At 44.7% G+C, this 22280-nt stretch overlaps 1 protein-coding gene across 6 annotated transcripts in view; it reads left to right on the forward strand.

The window, feature by feature from the left end:
• Nucleotides 1-22280, forward strand: part of LOC109900721 (protein FAM184A) — a 103297-nt gene that overhangs the window by 75054 nt on the left and 5963 nt on the right. For 3 of the 6 annotated variants that reach the window (XM_031837149.1, XM_031837150.1, XM_020496489.2), the window contains 7 exons: nucleotides 1881-2034; nucleotides 2436-2563; nucleotides 15231-15415; nucleotides 16820-16966; nucleotides 19796-19919; nucleotides 20311-20415; nucleotides 21282-21493. In XM_031837149.1, the coding sequence (XP_031693009.1) occupies nucleotides 1881-2034; nucleotides 2436-2563; nucleotides 15231-15415; nucleotides 16820-16966; nucleotides 19796-19919; nucleotides 20311-20415; nucleotides 21282-21493 (1055 nt within the window). The remainder of the gene's footprint in view (nucleotides 1-1880; nucleotides 2035-2435; nucleotides 2564-15230; nucleotides 15416-16819; nucleotides 16967-19795; nucleotides 19920-20310; nucleotides 20416-21281; nucleotides 21494-22280) is intronic. The other 3 variants (XM_020496491.2, XM_031837151.1, XM_020496492.2) reach the window with 3 other exon arrangements.

The raw sequence follows: 22280 nt of genomic DNA on the forward strand, positions 1-22280 counted from the left end.
TCATTTAGAGTGTAGTAAAGCAAACAGAACTGTCTTGTTTGAGGCATTAGGGACAAATTCCGTTTCTCCTTGCCTGCAGGAGGAACACACATCCCCTGATTGTATCTATTTGCATCACAAACTCTGTTATTGTTATACAATAACTAATAAAATGCTAATTTTAACATCCAATCTAGATCTCTACTTTTTCACAGTAAAACATTTCCTTTAAATCCCCTACTTCTAGGTATGAACACACAATACGGTGTCTCTTGGGATTCTCGCAAACTATCGTTTTTTCTCCGTTCAATCTTATTTTTAATTTGTGCACAGGCTGCAGACAGTATCAACTGCATGAATGAGACTGTGCACAGGCCTAACAGACCCAGGGCTTTGGACCTGAGAGAAAATATATAGATCATTTACTAGCCTTGTCCCATACCATTGTCAACCAATACATGAACAAACACACTTAGGAATTAGCTAAAACACAAACACGACCCAAGGACCACCAGCCTAACAATTAACATCTAGATACTACACTACATAGACTCTGACAAATAGGCATTCAAATAAGCCTTGTTACTGAGATACCAACATAGAGGGAATGGCTAACTCCCATGTTTCTACAGTACATGGTTTGATATGGAATTTTGTTTGTGTGCGATGGGAGACTTTAGCTTGTTATCTATTCTAAAAGGGCTGCTGTCGCTACGGGGTTCTTCCCCCACTGAGGTTAGGAACATTGCTTTCTACTGAACTCTCCCAGCAGTAGCCTATTAGAGGCCTTGCTGCCTAGCCACAGAATGTCCCCCCTGACGGCCATTAGAATGATACTGACATGACCTAACCTTTTACTTCTCCACAAGGACACTGTGCCGACACACACAGTGATGTGGCTCAACCACTAACTGTTGGATATAGTATTCAACAAACATAATTGCTAAGAACATCATGCCTCAGCTGATGTATTCTTGTTTACTTTGTAAGGCCTACCTATTTGATTTAATATTATACAAGTCATATGTTGATTGAAAGGCCCTGTTATCTTTCTGTTTCCATCTAAATCGTGTTTTATCCCTATCAATCTGGTGTTGTGGCCCCTGTCTCTCTGTCTCTTTCTCTCTCTCTACTCTCTCTACTCTCTTTCTTTGTCTACCCCCTCCCTTCCTCTCTCCCTCCCATGATTGGTGATTGTAGTGTGATATGAAAGGTGTATTCATGAGGTTTGACAAGTACCAGGTGTCTAGTGTTACTTTATGGAGCTGTGACCTTATCCTTGCCATGTTAACGGCTCTGTGTCTTACTTAATTGAGTTTAGAGTGGCGTATTGTGTGCTGTTTTGCTTGCTGTTGCTGGAAAACCTTCCAAAAGCCCCAACAAGCTGCTGATGATATGCTTAAGTGCTAATTAATTGTAATATAATTCCATAGTGATCAGGAATAATGTTTAGAACACGTCTTTTGGCTCCATGGTGCTATGCCACTGCCTGAGTACCTTTCAGCCTTTTTGTTACTGAACTACACTTAGTCCAACAGCAACATACAGGTTGAGTTGAACTGATGCTGTTGCAAGATTCTCCCAAACTGATCTTTCTCTTTACCATCTGAACTCTTCATATATGTTTCAGACTTTCCTTTCTAGCGATGAAAATAATGGTTATTTGTTTTCATTAACCAGTGCCGTCAACAAGATGAAAACCGGTATCCGTGCCAAAACATTATATACAATGATTTGAATGTCATTAGTTTGTCCTTGTCCTAACCTGTGTGTCCCCCTCCTGACCTCTGAACTCACGTGTGTGTGTGTGTGTGTGTGTGTGTGTGTGTGTGTGTGTGTGTGTGTGTGTGTGTGTGTGTGTGTGTGTGTGTGTGTGTGTGTGTGTGTGTGTGTGTGTGTAGAAGCTGGAGCATCGTCTGCGGCAGCAGCACCACATAGAGCTCCAGTCTGTGAGAGAGGCTCACAGACACAGCATTGAGACGCTCAAGCAGCAGTCAGAGCAGGAGCTGCAGACTCTACGCTTCGAACTGGAGGACGAGGGCAAGGCCATGCTGGGTAAGAGCCATGCTGGGTTAGGGTCTGATGGGGGAATGTTTCTCTGGGTCTCACACTGGGTTAAGGGCCCAGTCAGGGAGGGGGCCACATAGGGTTGAAGCACTAACAACGAAGGCCATGTTGGGTAAGGACCTTGAGAGAGAGAAAGGCAATATGTAGTGATAGAGGACCATTCTAGGTAAATACTAGACTTGGTTGTAGCCTTTAGAAAAAGCCATTGGAAACTAGTGTTGCTAAACACAGCCTGACACTCCTCCCTTTAGGAATCAAGGCAACGCTGGAACATTCCATCACATAGCTTATTAGAAGCAGGAGATGTACTGTGTGATGAATGTGTTTTAATTAGCTAGAGGCGAGCTCCCTAAGGACCCTGTCTGTCTCTCTATCTCTTTGGTTCCTAGCCTCTCTGCGCTCTGAGCTGAACCACCTCCATGCCTCGGCCATAGAACATCTACGGCAGACCCACCAACAGGAGACGGCTGCAGCTAAACTGGAGCTGGAGAACGCCCTGGAGAACAGCCGGACACAGGTCAGAGTCACCGGGACTTACTGGGATTCCACATATCACTTAGTTAACAGAGATAATGGAAACAATATGGATGGGCCAGCATTAGTTTGTACTACAGTATGATTGGATATTGACCATGAACAACAGCATTGTAAAAAAATATGTTGGTATTGTAATCGCCTTTAACAGCAGGCAATTTTGTATAGTGGCTTAACGATGAGGTTAGACATTAGCTCAATGAATGAGGATAGATAATGATATTAAAAAAGGGAGAAATAGTAAAACAAATCTAGATAATCCTTCTGTGCCTTTTATTGTGCAGACTGAAATGCTTTTCCAAAAATGGCCATAGAAGAGAAATATCTCCCTTGGCAACAGCCCTTTTTTCTCTTCTCCACTCTGGCTTCTGTTGCTTGTATATTCACACATCTGAATAGCTGTGTGGCTTGTTGGATACAGCTTGAGCAAGAGTAATCAGTGGGTTGGAACCTGGGGTTCTGGCCTCCTAGAGAGAGAACAAGTGACGGCCTCCCTCCCTCCCACACACAGACAGACAAACACACACACTCCACAGAGAAAGGGTATTTTAAAATGCTCAATACATCCTCCATTTGCTCCCGATTCCTCGACTTTCTGCAACATATCTGGGTGCTTTATAACACTAACACATGCGCTATTCAGAGAAACAAAGATCCTAACTATTGCCTATTGTACATAACCAATAGCTTTGCCACACCCAGATTACAGTATGTGCAGTATAAAAGATGGTAATGCGCACGGGGGAAGGCTGATGTGTCTGTTAGAGAGCAGTAGGTTTACCTCCCATAATACCCGGTCCAACTCCTGTCAACGGGCTCTTCATCTCAGGCATAAATCACTCTAATTAAGTCTAATGCCCTGGGTCCTCTCTCATTGCCATGGCAGAGCCAGATGTTCAGGACCAGGCACACAGCTGTTTCTGAGGGGACCTACTCCTACGCTAGTCAGCCTACAGCAAGGTCACAAGGCAAATACAAGTTCTACCTGCCAAATAAAAGAAGATACGAGCCAGGGTACCTACTGCAGTGCGAGCAGGTTCACATTCCACAGTGACACATAAATCATCTAAGCCTCTTACAGCAGACAGGCCCCTATCACAACAGAAGCAGGCTACTATGTCAGTTATCACAGGGTTTTATTTTGTTTTTGTTTGTCTGACGATGAGGAAAATGGCCGCGGCAGCAAAGCAGAAATGTGTCCCAGTAAGCAATTTCAATGTGTGATCCATCTCCTGTTGTAATTCGAGGATACCTGGGGGAAACAAACAGGGAATATATTGAGGTCTTTTGAGGTGGGATTCTAGCGCTTGTTTGACAGAATCAAATAAAATTTTATTTGTCACATGCGCCGAATACAACAGGTATTCATTCACCTTATCCACCTTACAGTGAAATGCTTACTTACAAGCCCTTAACCTACGATACAGATTTAAGAAACATTCCTCATAAACAGGAAATAATAATAACAAATAATTAAAGAGCAACAGTAAAATAACAATAGTGAGGCTATATACAGGGGGTACCGGTTCAAAGTCAATGTGTGGGGGCACCGGTTAGTCGAGGTTATTGAGGTAATATGTACATGTAGGTAGAGTTATTAAAGTGACTATGCATAAATAATAACAGAGAGTAGCAGCAGTGTAATGGGGGGGGGCAATGCAAATAGTCTGGGTAGCCATTTGATTAGATGTTCAGGAGTCTTATGGCTTGGGGGTAGCCTTTTGGACCTAGACTTGGTGCTCCAGTACCGCTTGCCCTGTGGTAGCGGAGAGAACTGTCTATGACTAGGGTGGCTGGAGTCTTTGACCATTTTTAGGGCCTTCCTCTGACACCGCCTGGTATAGAGGTCCTGGATGGCAGGATGCTTGGCCCCAGTGCATACTGGGCCGTATGCACTGCCCTCTGTAGTGCCTTGCGGTCGGAGGCCGAGCAGTTACCATACCTGGCGATGGTGCAACTGTATAAACTTTTGAAGATCTGAGGACCCATTCCAAATCTTTTCAGTCTCTTGAGGGGGAATAGGTTTTGTTGTGCCTGCTTCACGACTGTCTTGGTGTGCTTGGACCATGTTAGTTTCTTGGTGATGTGGACACCAAGGAACTTGAAGCTCTCAACCTGCTCCATTGCAGCCCCGTAGATGAGAATGGGGGCGTGTTCGGCCCACAATTTCCTGTAGTCCAAAATGATCTCCTTTGTCTTGATCATGCTGAAGGAGAGGTTGTTGTCCTGGCACCACACGGCCAGGTCTCTGACCTTCTCCCTATAGACTGTCTTGTAGTTGTCGGTGATAAGGCCGTTGTGTCATCGGCAAACTTAATAATGGTGTTGGAGTCGTGCCTGGCCATGCAGTGATGGGTGAACAAGGAATACAGGAGGGGACTGAGCACGCACCCCTGAGGGGCCCCGTATTGAGGATCAGCGTGGCGGATGTGTTGTTACCTACCCTTAACCTGGGGGAGTGGCCCATCCAGGATCCAGTTGCAGAGGGAGGTGTTTAGTCCAAGGGTCCTTAGCTTAGTGGTAAGCTTTGAGGGCACTATGGTGTTGAACATTGAGCTTTAGTCAATGAATAGCATTCTCACATAGGTGTTCCTTTTGTCAAGGTGTGAAAGGGCAGTGTGGAGTACAAGATTGCATCATCTGTGGATCTGTTGGGGCAGTATGCAAATTGGATCTAGGGTTTCTGGGATGTTGATGTTGATGTGAGCCATGACCAGACTTTCAAAGCACTTCATGGCTACAGACGTGAGTGCTACGGGTCAGTAGACATTTAGGCAGGTTGCCTTAATGTTATTGGGCACAGAGACTATGGTGGTCTGCTTGAAACATGTTTCTATTACAGACTCAGACAGGAAGAGGTTGAATATGTCAGTGGAGACACTTGCCATTTGATCAGCGCATGCTCGGAGTACACGTCCTGGTAATCCGTCTGGCCCTGCTGTCTTGTGAATGTTGACCTGTTTAAAGGACTTACTCACATTGGCTGCGGAGAGCATGATCACACAGTCATCTGGATCAGCTGATGCTCTCATGTACGTTTCAGTGTTATTTGCCTCGAAGTGAGCATAGAAGTAATTTAGCTCGTCTGGTAAGCTCGTGTCACTGGGCAGCTCGCGGCTGTGGTTCCTTTTGCAGCCTGTAATAGTTTGCAAGCACTGCAACATCCGACGAGCGTCGGAGCTGGTGTAGTACGATTCAATCTTAGTCCTGTTTTGATGCGTTGCCTGTTTGATGGTTCGTCGGAGGGCATATGGATTTCTTATAATCTTCCGGGTAAGAATGCCGCTCCTTGACAGCGGCAGTTCTACCCTTTAGCTCAGTGTGGATGTTGCCTGTAATTCATGGCCTCTGGTTGGGGTATGTACATACAGTCACTGTGGGGAACTTTTTTGAGTTAGTGTTGCAGGAAGCAAATTTCTGCTTGAAAAAGCTAGCCTTGGCTTTTCTAACTGCCTGTGTATAATGGTTTCTAGCTTCCCTGAACAGCTGCATATCACGGGGGCTGTTCGATGCTAATGTAGAACGCCATAGGATGTTTTTCTTCCAATGTCATTGGAAGAATCGAGGAACATATTCCAGTCTGTGCTAGCAAAACAGTCCTGTAGCTTATCTGTTTCATCTGACCACTTTTTTTACTGGAGTCACTGGTGCTTCCTGCTTTAGTTTTTGCTTGTAAGCAGGAATCAGGAGGATAGAATTATGGTCAGATTTTCCAAATGGAGGGCGAGGAAGAGCTTTGTACCCGTTTCTATTTGTGGAGTAAAGGTGGTCTAGAGTTTTTTTTTTTTTCCTCTGGTTGCTTATTCAACATGCTGGTATAAGTTAGGTAAAACAGATTTAAGTTTCCCTTCATTAAAGTCCCCATTCACTAGGAGCGGCGCCTCTGGATGAGCGTTTTCCTGTTGGCTTATGGCCGTATACAGCTTATTGAGTGCGGTCTTAGTGCCAACATCGGTTTGTGGTGGTAAATAGACAGCTATGAAAAATATAGATGGAAACTCTCTTGGTAGATAGTGTGGTCTACAGCTTATCATGAGATACACGAGCAAAACCTCAACCACGTTTCAGAGAGAGAGATATTGATTGATTGATTGATTCATTCATTCATTTGAGGGAGCATACTTAAGTTCACACAGGACACCAGATAGGAAAGACTCACCCGAGCTGCCCGGCACATAGACTATTGCAGCATAGATACTGGAGACTTGACAGGGGGGGTCGGAGGACACTGTGGCCCCATGCCATGATATGCCCGGACAGGGCCAACCAGGCAAGATATAACCCCACACCACTAGAGGGATATCAACAGACTACCAACTTACTACCCTCAGACAAAGGCTGAGTTTAGCCCACGGAGATCTCCTCCACCGCACAAGCCTGAGGGGGGCGCAAAACCGGACAGGAAGATCACGTCAATGACGCACCCATCTTAGGGACTGCATGGGAGAGCGCTAGTAAGCCAGTGACTCAGACTCCGTAATGGGATCAGAGGCAGAGAATGCCAGTGGAGAGAGGGGAGCCAGCCAGGCAGAGACAGCAAGGGTGGTTCGTCACTCCAGTGCCTTGCCGTTCACCGTTGCACCCATGGGCCAGACTACACTCAATCATAGGACCAACTGAAGAGATGAGTCTTCAGTAAAGACTTAAATATCGAGAACGAGTCTGCGTCTCTCACATGGGTAGGCAGACCATTCTATAAAAATTGAGCTCTATCGGAGAAAGCCCTGCCTCCAGCTGTTTGCTTAGAAATTCTAGGGACAATAAGGAGGCTTGCGTCTTGTGACCGGAGAGATGGGTAGGAGCAAGTCCATGTAATGCTTTGTAGGTTAGCAGTAAAACCTTGAAATCAGATCTAACCTTAACAGGAAGCCAGAGGCTGGCACTGGAGTAATATGATCACATTTTGGGGTTCTAGTCAAGATTCTAGCAGCTGTATTTAGCACTATTTTAAGTTTATTTAGTGCTTTATCCGGGTAGCTGTAGAGTAGAGCATTGCAGTAATTCATCATCATGCAGTGTTTAATATGGAATAAAATTCCAAAGAACAGGCTAAATAAACTAAATTGAACGTTTGTATATATCAAAAGATGACCGATTTTGGTTTGTAACCCTGAAAATGTCTGTTAAATGAACAAAACAAGGCTTTGCCATTGCACAACCATACTTCTACAAGCAAGTGCAACTGCTGAGGTTACTGCCTTTTTGAGGATTGTGTTCCACGAGATAACATAACCAGTTGATGTTACGGTTGGCACTTACTTTTTATTGACTGAATATATATATATATATATATATATATATATATATATATTAGGATTTGTTATCTGTAATGGTTATGGTAACTTAGGCATTGTTTCGGACTGTTGGCATAGACCTATCGATAAATGAGCACATATGTTTTTTGAGTGTGGGCCTGTTGTAAAATTAGATTTTTTTTCTCTCTCGATTCGAGTCCTCTAACAGTAAAACAATGTCAAATGCCCATCCCTACCATGGGACGTGTACGACCTGCTTTGTGGTCTGTTGCCATCTCCTATATACTGTAACTGCCATATCCAATCATCACCATCCAATCACCATAAACAGGCTTCCTGGTGGTTTCTCAACCAAAACAACAACCTTCCCCTAAGACCCCTCGCTCCCTCTTCTTCGACTGTCTGTGTGTTCAGTAGTCAGATATGTCAGGACACACCCCTGTCTCTCTCTCTCTGTCCCATATGACTGTTTGATTTACTAGCCGCTGAACCATCCCTCCCTCCCGGGTGGGTGGGACTCTTAATCATTTAAATGCATTATGCCTATACTAACCGTACATCGACTTATCTTTAATTATACAGATATCCTAATCACAGCAGCCAGTTGTCTCCCAGACTGTATGGCTGTTGTTATCTTTTATGGACATGTGTTGTTGTGTTTTTACCCAGTAAATGGTAAAGCTCTGATCTTTAGAATGAACATGTACCTTCAGCGCTTTAATCAAAGAGCCTTAGCAACACCGAGCATGTTGTTTTCCTTTGAACAGCCCCACTAGCCCAGCAGCTCTGGCAGACAGTAAAGAGATGAGGCCATCTGAAGAGAGGTACAAAGTGTTGCTCGTCCTCTTTCTGGGAGACAGAGAATGGTTTCTAAGAAAGAACTCCCTGTGCTGAGCCGTGGAACGTTTGGCGCGGCCGCAGGGCCCGCGTTGAGCACTGTGTTGCCTTAGCTTTAATTGTGGACCCCTGAGAGATGGACGGTGCTGGCTCGTTTAATGAGATTAGCAGGACTGGTCTGCGGTGTGGATAATTACATTTGCTGGGGATAGTGATCAGCTGTCCCCACAGATGAAAGCTCAGCTTCTGACAGACAAATGGCTCTGAAGAATGTTTATTTTCTATACTCCCCTGGTACATCTTGTCTCTCTGTGTGTGTGTGTGTGTGTGTGTGTGTGTGTGTGTGTGTGTGTGTGTGTGTGTGTGTGTGTGTTTGCGTACATGTGTGTGTGTGTGTGTTTGCGTACATGTGTGTGTGTGTTTGCGTACATGTGTGTGTGTGTGCTTGCGTACATGTGTATGTGTGTGCGTGCTTGCGAACATGATTATGGAGAGGTCTGTGCCATATTTCCTAATGTTTTTTGTATCTGATGTCTAATCTTCTCACACTGATTCCTCAAAACAATGAGACCCGTCTTAATGAAATCCCACACAGCTCTTTATGCTCAGTGAATCTCCAACAATTGAAGCATTGCTAATGGCTACTCATCCGCAGCGAACCTATTTTTCACAGGGAAGATTGGCCGCGGCCTGTTTGCAAACTGTGATAAATGCCTCTATTTTCCCAGATGAATGGGCAGATGGTAAGGATTGGGGGAGGTGCGCTCCTGTCATCTCTAATATAGGGATCAATAGACCTGCTACAGATTTGGGATCTTAATTTGACCTATATCGTCACAGCAAAATAATCCTGCAGCAACAGGATTTGAACATTTTTGTCCATAATGTTGCTTGATCAGTGGTTAGGCTATTAGCTGGCCAAAAGTAGGCTACATGAGAAGTGCAATACTATTCATATAAAGTTGGGTTGGGTTTTCAGTGAATTTCTGTAAATCAAGATGGTCATCTGCCTTCTCAGTGATCAAATGAAGCTCTGTATGTAGCAGTATTGGGAATGATTTTAATTCAAACTACAGGTACTGAATACTTGATCTCCTCATTTCTGGAGGCTGAAGGAAACATTTTGTCTGGTCCTAGGGCTTGTGATCACCTTCCTCTGGCCTTTTGATCACCCTGCTCTGAAACTATAGAGACAGACAGTCCTGTGGAAGCAGGGAGAGAAGAGAGAGAGAGAGAGAGAGCGAGAGGGGAGCTGGGGCTCAGAGGAGACTTGTCTTCTAATCAGCTCCTCGCTGAGACCTGTCTATTCCCAGACCACTGTACTGTGCCCCCTAAATCAAATCAAATGTATTTCTATAGCCCTTCGTACATCAGCTGATATCTCAAAGTGCTGTACAGAAACCCAGCCTAAAACCCCAAACAGCAAGCAATGCAGGTGTTGAAGCACGTTGGCTAGAAACCTAGAGAGGAACCAGGCTATGAGGGGTGGCCAGTCCTCTTCTGGCTGTGCCGGGTGGAGATTATAACAGAACATGGCCAAGATGTTCAAATGTTCATAAATGACCAGCATGGTCAAATAATAGGTCTGGGACTGGTAGCACGTCCGGTGAACAGGTCAGGATTCCATAGACGCAGGCAGAACAGTTGAAACTGGAGCAGCAGCACGGCCAGGTGGACTGGGGACAGCAAGGAGTCATCATGCCAGGTAGTCCTGAGGCATGGTCCTAGTGCTCAGGTCCTCCGAGAGAGAGAAAGAAAGAGAGAATTAGAGAATTAGAGAGAGCATACTTAAATTCACACAGGACACCAGATAAGACAGGAGAAGTACTCCAGATATAACAAACTGACCCTAGCCCCCCGACGCATAAATACCGGAGGCTGAGACAAGAGGGGTCAGGAGACACTGTGGCCCCATCCGATGATACCCCCGGACAGGGCCAAACAGGAAGGATATAACCCCACCCACTTTGCCAAAGCACAGCCCCTACACCACTAGAGGAATATCTTCAACCACCAACTTACCATCCTGAGACAAGGCCGAGTATAGCCTACAAAGATCTCCGCCACGGCACAACCGAAGGGGGGACGCCAACCTAGACAGGAAGATCACATCAGTGACTCAACCCACTCAAGTGACGCACCCCTCCTAGGGACGGCATGAAAGAGCACCAGTAAGCCAGTGACTCAGCCCTTGTAATAGAGTTAGAGGCAGAGAATCCCAGTGGAAAGAGGGGAACCGGCCAGGCAGAGACAGCAAGGGCGGTTCGTTGCTTCAGAGCCTTTCCGTTCACCTTCACACTCCTGGGCCAGACTACACTCAATCATATGACCCACTGAAGAGATGTGTCTTCAGTAAAGACTTAAAGGTTGAAGCCGAGTTTGCGTCTCTCACATGGGTAGGCAGACCATTCCATAAAAATGGAGCTCTATAGGAGAAAGCCCTGCCTCCAGCTGTTTGCTTAGAAATTCTAGGGACAATTAGGAGGCCTGCGTCTTGTGAACGTAGCGTACGTTTAGGTATGTACGGCAGGACCAAATCAGAGAGATGGGTAGGAGCAAGCCCATGTAATGCTTTGTAGGTTAGCAGTAAAACCTTGAAATCAGCCCTTGCCTTGACAGGAAGCCAGTGTAGGGAGGCTAGCAGTGGAGTAATATGATCAATTTTTTTGGTTCTAGTCAGGATTCTAGCAGCCGTATTTAGCACTAACTGAAGTTTATTTAGTGCTTTATCCGGGTAGCCGGAATGTAGAGCATTGCAGTAGTCTAACCTAGAAGTAACAAAAGTGTGGGTACATTTTTCGGTATCATTTTTGGACAGAAAGTTTCTGATTTTTGCAATGTTACGTAGATGGAAAAAAGCTGTCCTTGAAACAGTCTTGATATGTTCGTCAAAAGAGAGATCAGGGTCCAGAGTAACGCCAAGCTCCTTCACAGTTTTATTTGAGACGACTGTACAACCATTAAGGTTAATTGTCAGATTCAACAGAAGATCTCTTTGTTTCTTGGGACCTAGAACAAGCATCTCTGTTTTGTCCGAGTTTAAAAGTAGAAAGTTTGCAGCCATCCACTTCCTTGTCTGAAACACAGGCTTCTAGCGAGGGCAATTTTGGGGCTTCACCATGTTTCATTGAAATGTAGAGCTGTGTGTCATCCGCGTAGCAGTGAAAGTTAACATTATGTTTGCGAATGACATCCCCAAGAAGTAAAATATATAGTGAAAACAATAGTGGTCCTAAAACGGAACATTGAGGAACACCGAAATGTACAGTTGATTTGTCAGAGGACAAACCATTCACAGAGACAAACTGATATCTTTCCGACAGATAAAATCTAAACCAGGCCAGAACTTGTCCGTGTAGACCAATTTGGGTTTCCAATCTCTCCAAAAGAATGTGGTGATCGATGGTATCAAAACCAGCACTAAGGTCTCGGAGCACGAGGACAGATGCAGAGCCTCGGTCTGATGCCACTAAAAGGTAATTTACCACCTTCACAGTGCTTCTCAGTGCTACAATGGGGTCTAAAACCAGACTGAAGCATTTTGTATACATTGTTTGTCTTCAGGAAGGCAGTGAGTTGCTGCGCAACAGCCTTTTCTAAAATGTTTGAGAAGAATGTAAGATTCGATATAAGCCGATAGTTTTTTATATTTTCTGGGTCAAGGTTTGGCTTTTTCAAGAGAGGCTTTATTACTGCCACTTTTAGTGAGTTTGGTACACATCCGGTGGATAGAGAGCCGTTTATTATGCTCAACATAGGAGGGCCAAGCACAGGAAGCAGCTCTTTCAGTAGTTTAGTTGGAATAGGGTCCAGTATGCAGCTTGAAGGTTTAGAGGCCATGATTATTTTCATCATTGTGTCAAGAGATATAATACTAAAACACTTGAGTGTCTCTCTTGATCCTAGGTCCTGGCAGAGTTGTGCAGACTCAGGACAACTGAGCTTTGAAGGAATACGCAGATTTAAAGAGGAGTCTGTAATTTGCTTTGTAATAATGATCATGTTTTCCTCAAAGAAGTTCATGAATTTATTACTGCTGAAGTGAAAGCCATCCTCACTTGGGGAATGCTGCTTCCCTCTACCCATCTCCATTCACAATACTGTCAAAATAACTATCAGCCAGCCACAGAAATTACATTTTTTCATTTTTCAAGACAAGAGATCAAATGTGGTGATTATTGGAGGTGGGAACTCCATCTAGCAACTTCCCACCAGTCCCTCAGAAGAAGCTTTTAAAAACTGCTATTTTGTTCCTGTGATATTTTATCCAAATGCTTTGATGCTTCCTTTGACCTGGAATAGTTCCACCCACAGAAGGGGCTGATTTTGAGGAGTGCTGCTCGGATGGTTACACCATAGAATTTGCTCTCCAACAGAATTCCCATCTATGTATGGACAATGAATATTGCTATTCTATAGTGTTATCTTGACAGAGTCCGTGGTTTTTAGACTGGCCCTCAGGCAGCGTGAGTGTCCTCACTGTGAGTCTCAGTGCTGCTAATAGAGCTGTCACCACTGTCTCACTCCAAAGCCCACACACACACATGGATACGCACACGCCTGCGTGCACACACATTCACATGAATGGACACAAACACACACACACTTGCCTAACCAGCCGCAGCCTACACAAATATAGGGTCAAGCGCCAATTACAACCTAGCTACAAACTTCCTTCTCCCACACTGATGTTTAGCCGTTTAACTCTGTTCTCCACTGCTGATAATGTCTGCCTCTCTACCTGTCCTTGTGGAAATCCACAACCCAACCATGCAGAGACATGTCAATCATGTTTGCCTCCAAGCCAAACAGGTATCCACTGGGGAGATTGGAAGGCAGCAGAAATGTCACAGTGAATGTCTGTTAAGCAGAGGATGGAGAAACGATCTTCTATGGAGGAGAGAGAGACAGTCCCCTTAAACCTGCCCCCTGCAGTGGCCCACACATGAATAACTAGATTACTGTTTTCACAATAATCCGCTGGCATGAAATTATATTTACAGGAATTCAAAGTTAATACATGCAGATTGTAATATGATTACACAAGAGCCATTAACTTTATAATACCAGTGTTTGGCTTGACGGTAATGCTGCGTGAACTGTTAGCTAGACTTCTAAAAGAGGTGCCATTGCCGAAGTGGAAAATGACCCTTGAGTCAAGCAAAGCATGATACATCTACACCATGGCTTTACTTCTAGCTCCAGTAAAATCAGGTAGTTACATGTATTTCTTCCTGGGCAAAAGGAGATTATATATTTGATATATCAGCCTGGTGAGTTAACTGTTACGTAACTTTGGGAAAGAGAGTGATAATAGCCTATAATTGTCCAGATTCAGATGGCAGCGCTGTCCCTCTTACATACTGAACAACTGACATGTATTCTAGGGAATGTTTTCCGATATGTTTTTCATGTTTTACAATTGACTGGACCAGACCGGAGCAGCCGTGTTTGAGCTAATAGTAGGGAGCAGCCGTGTTTGAGCTAATAGTAGGGAGCAGCCGTGTTTGAGCTAATAGTAGGGAGCAGCCGTGTTTGAGCTAATAGTAGGGAGCAGCCGTGTTTGAGCTAATAGTAGGGAGATGACTCCCGAGTTGCTCGGTGGTCTAAGACACTGCATCTCAGTGCAAGAAGCGTCACTACAGTACCTGGTTCGAATCCAGGCTGCATCACATCCGGCCCGTGATTGAGAGTCCCATAGGACGGCGCACAATTGGCCCAGCGTCGTCCAGGTTTGGCCAGGGTAGGCCGCCATTGTAAATAAGAACTTGTTCTTAACTGACTTGCCTAGTTAAATAAAGGTTAAATAAACAAATGTAATTACCTTTTCCAGGTGATCTAACAGTCCTCTAACACGTTGTTGTAACTCGTACTAACTATAAACAAATACAAGCAGCACAATCAGCACTTTATTTATCAGTATATCTATTCAGCTATCAATATTATCAACCTCCCAACAGACGTGTTCAGTGAAGCCCACATTTATTTCTGAGAGAGGTAGAGGAATGCCATGGCATGTGAGTGTGCTCACGTATTATGATGGAGCAGCCATGGCAAAGCTGTAGCATCCATGGCAAAGCAGTAGCATCCATGGCGAAGCTGTAGCATCCATGGCGAAGCTGTAGCATCCATGGCGAAGCTGTAGCATCCATGGCGAAGCTGTAGCATCCATGGCGAAGCTGTAGCATCCATGGCGAAGCTGTAGCAGCCATGGCAAAGCTGTAGCAGCCATGGCAAAGCTGTAGCATCCATGGCAAAGCTGTAGCATCCATGGCAAAGCTGTAGCATCCATGGCAAAGCTGTAGCATCCATGGCAAAGCTGTAGCATCCATGGCAAAGCTGTAGCATCCATGGGAAAGCTGTAGCATCCATGGCAAAGCTGTAGCATCCATGGCACTGTAAACATGGTGTCAGAAAGTATCACAGTGCCCCCTGGGAATACAAGGGGACAGCACAGCAGCACACGCCCGTGGGATCAAATGCTAACTCAAACTTGTGTTTTTTCTTGTTTTTGTCTGTTCTTTTGTGCCGTTGTATGTCTGCCTTTTCCCCATTCAGGAGAGGGAGTTGCTGGGCCGGATCTCGGACCTGCAGGAGGAGGTGGTAAGGAGGAAGAACCACATTGCTCAGCTGGACCACGAGATTCACACACTGAACGAGAACATCAACACACTCACCAAGGAGCTGGAGCTCAAGGGCAAGGAGGTGCTGAAGATCCGCAGCGAGGCCAACCAGCAGATCAGGTGGGCTGGAGGAGAGTGCAGGAGGGGAGGGCAGGGTTGTGATCCTACCACAGGGCATTATGGGGTGACACACAGGAGGGTTGACACAATAACAGGTCATCTACAGTAAAGCTGTTCTGGTGCGTTGCCAAACTTAATTAGGTGAATCTGTACGCTATCTCTGCAGACGAATGCCTGTACCTCGTTTTAATATGGCCACGATGAAGGTTTTTAACACCTTTAGTTCAGATGACTGGTGAATCACAACACGACAAGTTCAGTTGTGTGAATTCCTCTTGTTTAGACGTGACAGTCGGTGGCCATTGGCAGTGCTGGCATCGTTTTTGAGTTGGATTACATTTGAAGGATACTGGAAAGAGAAAGAGAGGAGGCAAATTTGCCTCTCCCTTCTGGAAATTGTGTTTTATGCACTGTTATTCCCTTTGATGACTTGGTCTCTCTGACATTTGTTTTAAATGTATAAGTAAATGTATAAGAAAATATGAAAATCAGGGTTATTTGGGGCAAGGCCTGAATATAATCTATCATGCATTTCCCACAGGCTGATATGAATAATTCACTCTTATATTAATTAATAATGTGGTCTGAGGCCTGGATGGAACGAACAGCAGGCTCTCTCATTAGAATTGAAGGCCTGTTTGGTGATGAATCAAAAATGGAGGCTGATGCTTTTCTAGAGCTAAAGATAACCAAGCGCATGGGGTTAGTGTGTGTGTGTGTGTTTGCGTCTGCATGTGTGTGTTTGTGCATATGTGGCGTCAACAACACATATCACTGGTAGGATTCCAGGCCCCTTGTGGAGCACCTTTCACTTCCAATTATGTAACACGCTGGCGAATCCTAGTTTCCTGAGATAAAAATAAATAAATTGGAAAAGATTTGTGTCCCTCAGGGAGCATTACTCAGGGAGAGGCAAACGTATTCCTCTGCACTCCTCGTGCTCTGCCTCTCTCTCTGACTGCAGTAGCTCTGCGTGAGCAACACTGCCATATAGTCTACTGAGGGGAGAGAGGGAGTCGCCGCTACAAGGCAGGGAATTTCAATCAGCTGGTGTAATGCCTTGGAAGAGTCCTGTCTATCTGTCCCACATCAAAATAAATCAATAAGTAAATAGAAAAGAGTGTTTTCCACTTATGGTGAAACAGTGATATCTCTCCTCCAGAGCCTCCTGCTATAAATTATATATGTCTTTCTTGGCAACAAAAAAAAGAAGGAAAGTCAAAGATGAATGAAATTGTAAAGGTGCCAGCAGGATCAAAAGAAATGTGTGTCTGGTAATTGTGCCAAGTTAGGATACTGAGTTAGGATACTGTAACAACTCTACACAGGAGACTGTACCTCAGAGCTGGAGAGGTGTATAAAGACGTGATCTGAATGGGCTTTAATGATCTGGTCTCTTCTCAGGGCTCATGAACAGGACCTGTCGAAGAAACACGAGCGAGAGATGGCTGAGATGAACGCCATGCACAACAGAGAGACTCAGAACATGCTGTGTGACTTCAACAAGGCCCAGGAGCTTCTCAAAGACAAGATCTCTGCTCTGCAAGTCCTGTACGTACAGTACATCCAGTATGTAGTTGATATAGCACTCACTGTGAGAGCATATGTGATACTGTGATTATATAAAGCCCTGGCAGATGATGAAAGGCCACAGTCCCTGGCAGAGCACAGGCTGAAGAGGTGAGTATCCCACACAGATACAGAAATGGATGGAAGGAAAAAGGAAGTATTGGATGGGAGGGAAGGAGGGAGAGAGGGAGAGCAGGAGGGAGAGAGGGAGAGCAGGAGGGAGAGAGGGAGAAGAGCAGGAGGGAGGGAGGGAGGGAGGGAGGGAGGGAGGGAGGGAGGGAGGGAGGGAGGGAGGGAGGGAGGGAGGGAGGGAGGGGAAAGGAGAGTGGGTGGCTGCACATGATCTCCGGAGGTGAATATGGCCCATTGGGAAGGTCCTTCCCTTTTATGAGAGATCTGACAGACCTGTTTTGTTTTCCACTGTGCTTCATGGAGGTGACTGTGTCCTCAATCCCCCACCGCATGCATACGCATACGCACACACACACACACCGTCTATCAGCAGCAGTGTCCTACTTGGGATAAACCTCCAGCTGGGTGTGCAGGTCCCCTAGCTTTCATGACACCCCAGTACTGTACACAAACAGTACACACCAGAAAATATGACCATAGACATAGAAATCCCCTGTAATCTACTCTGAATAGATCCAGGGACATGTACTGTAATGATTATAGGGATAACAGGCAGCTGTCTCTGTAAGAAATATGTTTGGGATACGAGAGTGAGAGAGTGAGAGAGAGAGAGACAGTCTCTGTCTCTGACACAGAGACAGAGACACTGAGAGAGAGTTAGATGGAACAGATATACAGGATCCTGGGACTGGAGAGTGACCTCATTTAGTTTCATGTGAATGAGAGCACCATCTAGACACAAAGCCAGCTACTGCAGAGAGAGCATCTGTGATGCCCTCCACCAAATCTTCTCATGGCTCAATCACACCTTTCAAAATGAAATGCTAGTGAAGCGTACGTCATTATTTGTGCATGTTCCTCAAGTAAATTTGACTGACAAACAGAATCCAGTACAATCCTGTAAAAATTGTTCACATTAGCCTTACACAGATATGTCTGTTGCTAACCTTTACAAAACCAACAAGGTCCAAGCCCCTGTCATTTTCAAGTTTCTAGTTTCCAAGGCCTTACCTCGAGGTTGACAATTTACTGCCTGCTAATTAAGCACATAACAAATCTATTTTAACAACAGCTCTTGTCCCCTCCCCAATTAATCACCTTGGCAGCCTCGTTCCCCAAAGCCGGTCCCTGGCCACCTCTAAATATTATGCCATTCAAGCTCTATGAATATTTTATCTCAATACATCGCTTGGTTAAACCCATGGGAACCAACACAAGTTTGTTGTCTGATTGGTTTGTTTTAGTTTGTTTAGTTTGTTTTAGTGCTTCCTAGCTATTAGTTACATCTGTTTTGAGTGATGTCGCTGGAGAGTTGACTGGAGTGTGATGATCAGCAGTGTTAGGGAGTAGTGAACTACATGTAGTTCAACTAGTAATTTAACTCCATTTTGCAGTAGCTTGGTGGTAGTTGAACTAAATTCTAATCTAGGTAGTGTTTTCAGTAGTAAATATATATATATTTTTTTCCATGTGTAGATAATTACTGGAACGGCACACTATTTTTTTGTCTAAAATAAAATGTGGGTAAAGTAAGCAATACTTTCCTTTCTTTTTCGGCATCAGCCCTGCCTAATTCTCACTTAAAACATTGTTTTTGTGTTAAATAAGCTAAATTACACATTCTGTTAACAACTGACTCCAGAGTGATCTGTTCTTGCAATTTATAGTCTATGACATCAGATTTAGATATGATAGTTTATCACTCAGTCGTTTGGATGTAGTGAACAACTTTTACAAAGTAACTTTAGTTAAGTCAACTATATTTTCTTAAGGGTAGCTTTAGTGTAGCTAACTTCTTTCAGTGTGAAGTAATTGGTAGCTTGGTAAACTATATTTTCAGAATAGCTTCTGAACACTGATGACAATATTTATTTTTAAAAAGCAAGGCAGGACCATCCTCCCAGGCTGCATTGCAGCAACATGTTGGTTTCACATTGTTTATGTTTGGAGCATGTGTAGGGATGCAGATGAGTCTGTAGTGAAACGTGACACTGAAGTAAAGTGTAGTAGATGCTGTTTCTGTCAATTAAGCAACAAATGAACGGATGACTGATGCATAGCAGCGTGACAGAAGCCATTATCATTATATCCAATATGCTCCCTGTCTAATTCAAGCGTGTTCCTGTCTTGCGTCTGAGTTTGATGGAGAGTTTGGTATCACTTGTCATTCCACCTCTGTAGTGCTGAGGACGTCATGCCAAACTGGACATGATGGATGCTTGTTTCGAGCACGAGGAATATCTCTGTGTATTAAAGTCATCAATCTCAAATTAGAGGCAGCACAAAACTGTGGAGAGGCAGATGGCTTTGATCACTGATAAGAACTCTTCTAAAGAGCGCCTGTTATTTGTTGAGAAGTTTAATTGGAATTCAGAACAACATGTAATGTTTCTCGTGTTTTGATCATAGTAATACACAAGCACTAATAGGCTTTCTGATTATGAGATTAAAGGTAGGAGAGTTAAAAGCTAATGCTTTAGTATTGATCTGCAGATGATGGAAGGGAAGCTTTCAAAACATGCTCCCTTAGTGTCTGCTCATATCCCCATGCTGATCCAAGGCACTTTGATCATCATGTTACACAAACAAAACGTTGTTTCCACAATGTTACCTGATTCACACTGTGTTGTGAGGAAACTGTGATATGTCAGAGCCCTAATGGCCCCCTCCTCTCCCCAGGTTGGAGGGCACGGAGGATAAGTTCCGGAACAGGGAGAGCCGGCCTGAGGACCTGCAGGTGATCGCTGAGCTAAAGGAAATGGTGACTGAGAGGGAGTCTCTCGTCAAGAAGCTGGTGGTAAGTGTATGTACACAGTACAAGATGGCTTACAGGATGCCCTTGTGTGGTTTTACCCAACAATCCTAGACATGGAGCCTGCATGCCTGTCTACCTCCAATCAATAGTAGTATGGAGTGCTGTTGCCTTGCGTGATTAGGATTTCTCATTCAGCTGCAGTAGACTCCGGTATGTTACAGCCATTGAGTCCCAACAATGTATTGTAGACCGCTACTCAGTATACTGTATCTATAGCACTAGAGCTTGGCCAGAAACCCTGTGACCTTTTGCGGGTTGTATCACACGGTACTGGTATTTAAGCCCATGAAGGACGTTTAATTAGAGTGTGAGGTGTGAGATGCTCCATCAATAACCCAGAGCACCATGACCTAACTGAAGTCTCTCTGTTGACGTGCAGGACGACAAAAAGTTCTACCAGCTGGAATTGGTGAACAGAGAGACCAACTTCAACAAGGTGTTCAACACCAGTCCCAACGTGGGAGTAATAAATCCCCTCATCAAGGTGAGCTGACCGCTGCACACTAACACACCACACACAGACAGACACACAGGGGACTAACACTGACCATGTACATTACCTCGTCTTATAGTATATACTCTGCCGGTTGATTAGAGCCATGTAGCTTATCTGAACTAGTCTTTGACTCTTTGTGAAGACCAAAAGCGTCAGGTGACAATTTGAAACCCTTAGGGAACCATCCCGATCATTACAAGCCTAAACCACTAGCCTGTACCTCAATGTAGAAAATGGTTGAAGTGGAGATTTTAAGTTGCCTTTCCACATATCCTTAGTCTTGATTTCCATTGGAACCATTCCATCCCTTAGTGGAGAGAAGTTGTGTCCCATTCCAATGTAAATGCATCAACCCCCTGTCTCCCAGTTGAATGGATCACTCTGCATGGTCAATATGTAACTGTTGACTCCATTTCAAGTTCTATAACTTCTGATATTTTGGTTTACTGTTACATATAGTTTGTGTGTGTGTGTGTACATTTGTTTGTGTGTGTGTGTGGGGGGGGGGGGGGGGTGGGGGGGGGGTTAGTCAGTGTGTGTGTCTGTTATCTCACTGTTCAAACATCCAGTTCTCCTTTGCTTTCCAAGCCATTCTTTGTTAGTGTGAACTTTCTGTAGCCTCTTCATGTGATACTTTTTTCTCATCTTAATTCACATATTATAGCTGAGAGCGACTGTTCCTTCTCTAGTTGAGTGGTACGAGCCTGACCTTCAGAAAGCCTCCATCCACATAAATCCTCTGAGAATGAGAAATATATAGATGTATAAATATACAGTATATACACAAGTTATTTTTTTTCATTGGACTAGTTCTCCCTATTTCCGTTTCTTTGTGTTTTTGTCCCTCTGTGTAGCAAAAGAGAAAGAATGACAAATCAGCAAACCGATTCAGCAGCTCTCCAAACCTCAGGGCTCTGGAGGCAGCAGGAACAGGGATGGGGAGCGGGCAGCCCCAGCCCAACCGCTTAGAGCCTATCCCCAACTCCCCCATTCACCACCTTGACCTCAACACTAGCAAACCTCTGCCCCCACCGACCCCTCCGACAGAGCCCAAGAAATTCATGAGGTGAGCGCCGCCCCTCCCTCACCGCTGACGCCTCGGTCTGCGCCATGGGCAGGCCCAGGGGTCAAGCACACTGACACACAGACAGACAGAGGCTTGCCCTGACCCTCGGCCCATACAGCTGCAGATAGGCGGCTTTCATACAAACCTCTCCAGTCAGCTGCCATATCCCTTTCTGATGGGCTTCAGTCTTTGAAAGAAACTTCTCAATGTGACCCTCACTGGAGGATGTTGATGTTCTTCCCCCCCCTTTTCTGACTTCGCTCTGATGAAACAGAACAGCGTCAAATCAGGAATTACGGCTTTAAAAAAAACTAAAAGACACTCCAGTCTGAAAGTGTAATTAACTTGAATAATAGATTAAGTTGCCTGCTGCCTGTTGCCAACAGGCTGAGGGGGTCATCCCAGGATTCCCTCTTGATTGCTATTCTATTTGAAGGACATGATGGCTTTTTTTCTTTGCCTGCAATTTTTGCGAGGCTTTGATTGTGTCCCCAGAGATTTGGCTTTCGGCGAGAGGGAGAGCTCCCACAATTACCCCCCCCACTTCTCTGTCAACTTATCTTTACTGTATTCCAGGAAGTCATTGGTTTTACTTGACGGTTTCTTTTCAAACACACAAAGGGATATTCCATCTGAACCTACACACACTCCAGGAGATGTATGAACACTTAACTATATTATTGGAAAGCCCCATGCAATACATGAGACTTTGAAAATGGCATTGGAATGCAAAAGGAGCATGTGTACACCCCACCGTCACTCTTAACATGTTAGCATAAGTGCTCCT

The sequence above is a fragment of the Oncorhynchus kisutch genome, linkage group LG12, assembly GCF_002021735.2.
Source record: "Oncorhynchus kisutch isolate 150728-3 linkage group LG12, Okis_V2, whole genome shotgun sequence".
In the NCBI taxonomy this organism is placed as follows: domain Eukaryota; kingdom Metazoa; phylum Chordata; class Actinopteri; order Salmoniformes; family Salmonidae; genus Oncorhynchus; species Oncorhynchus kisutch.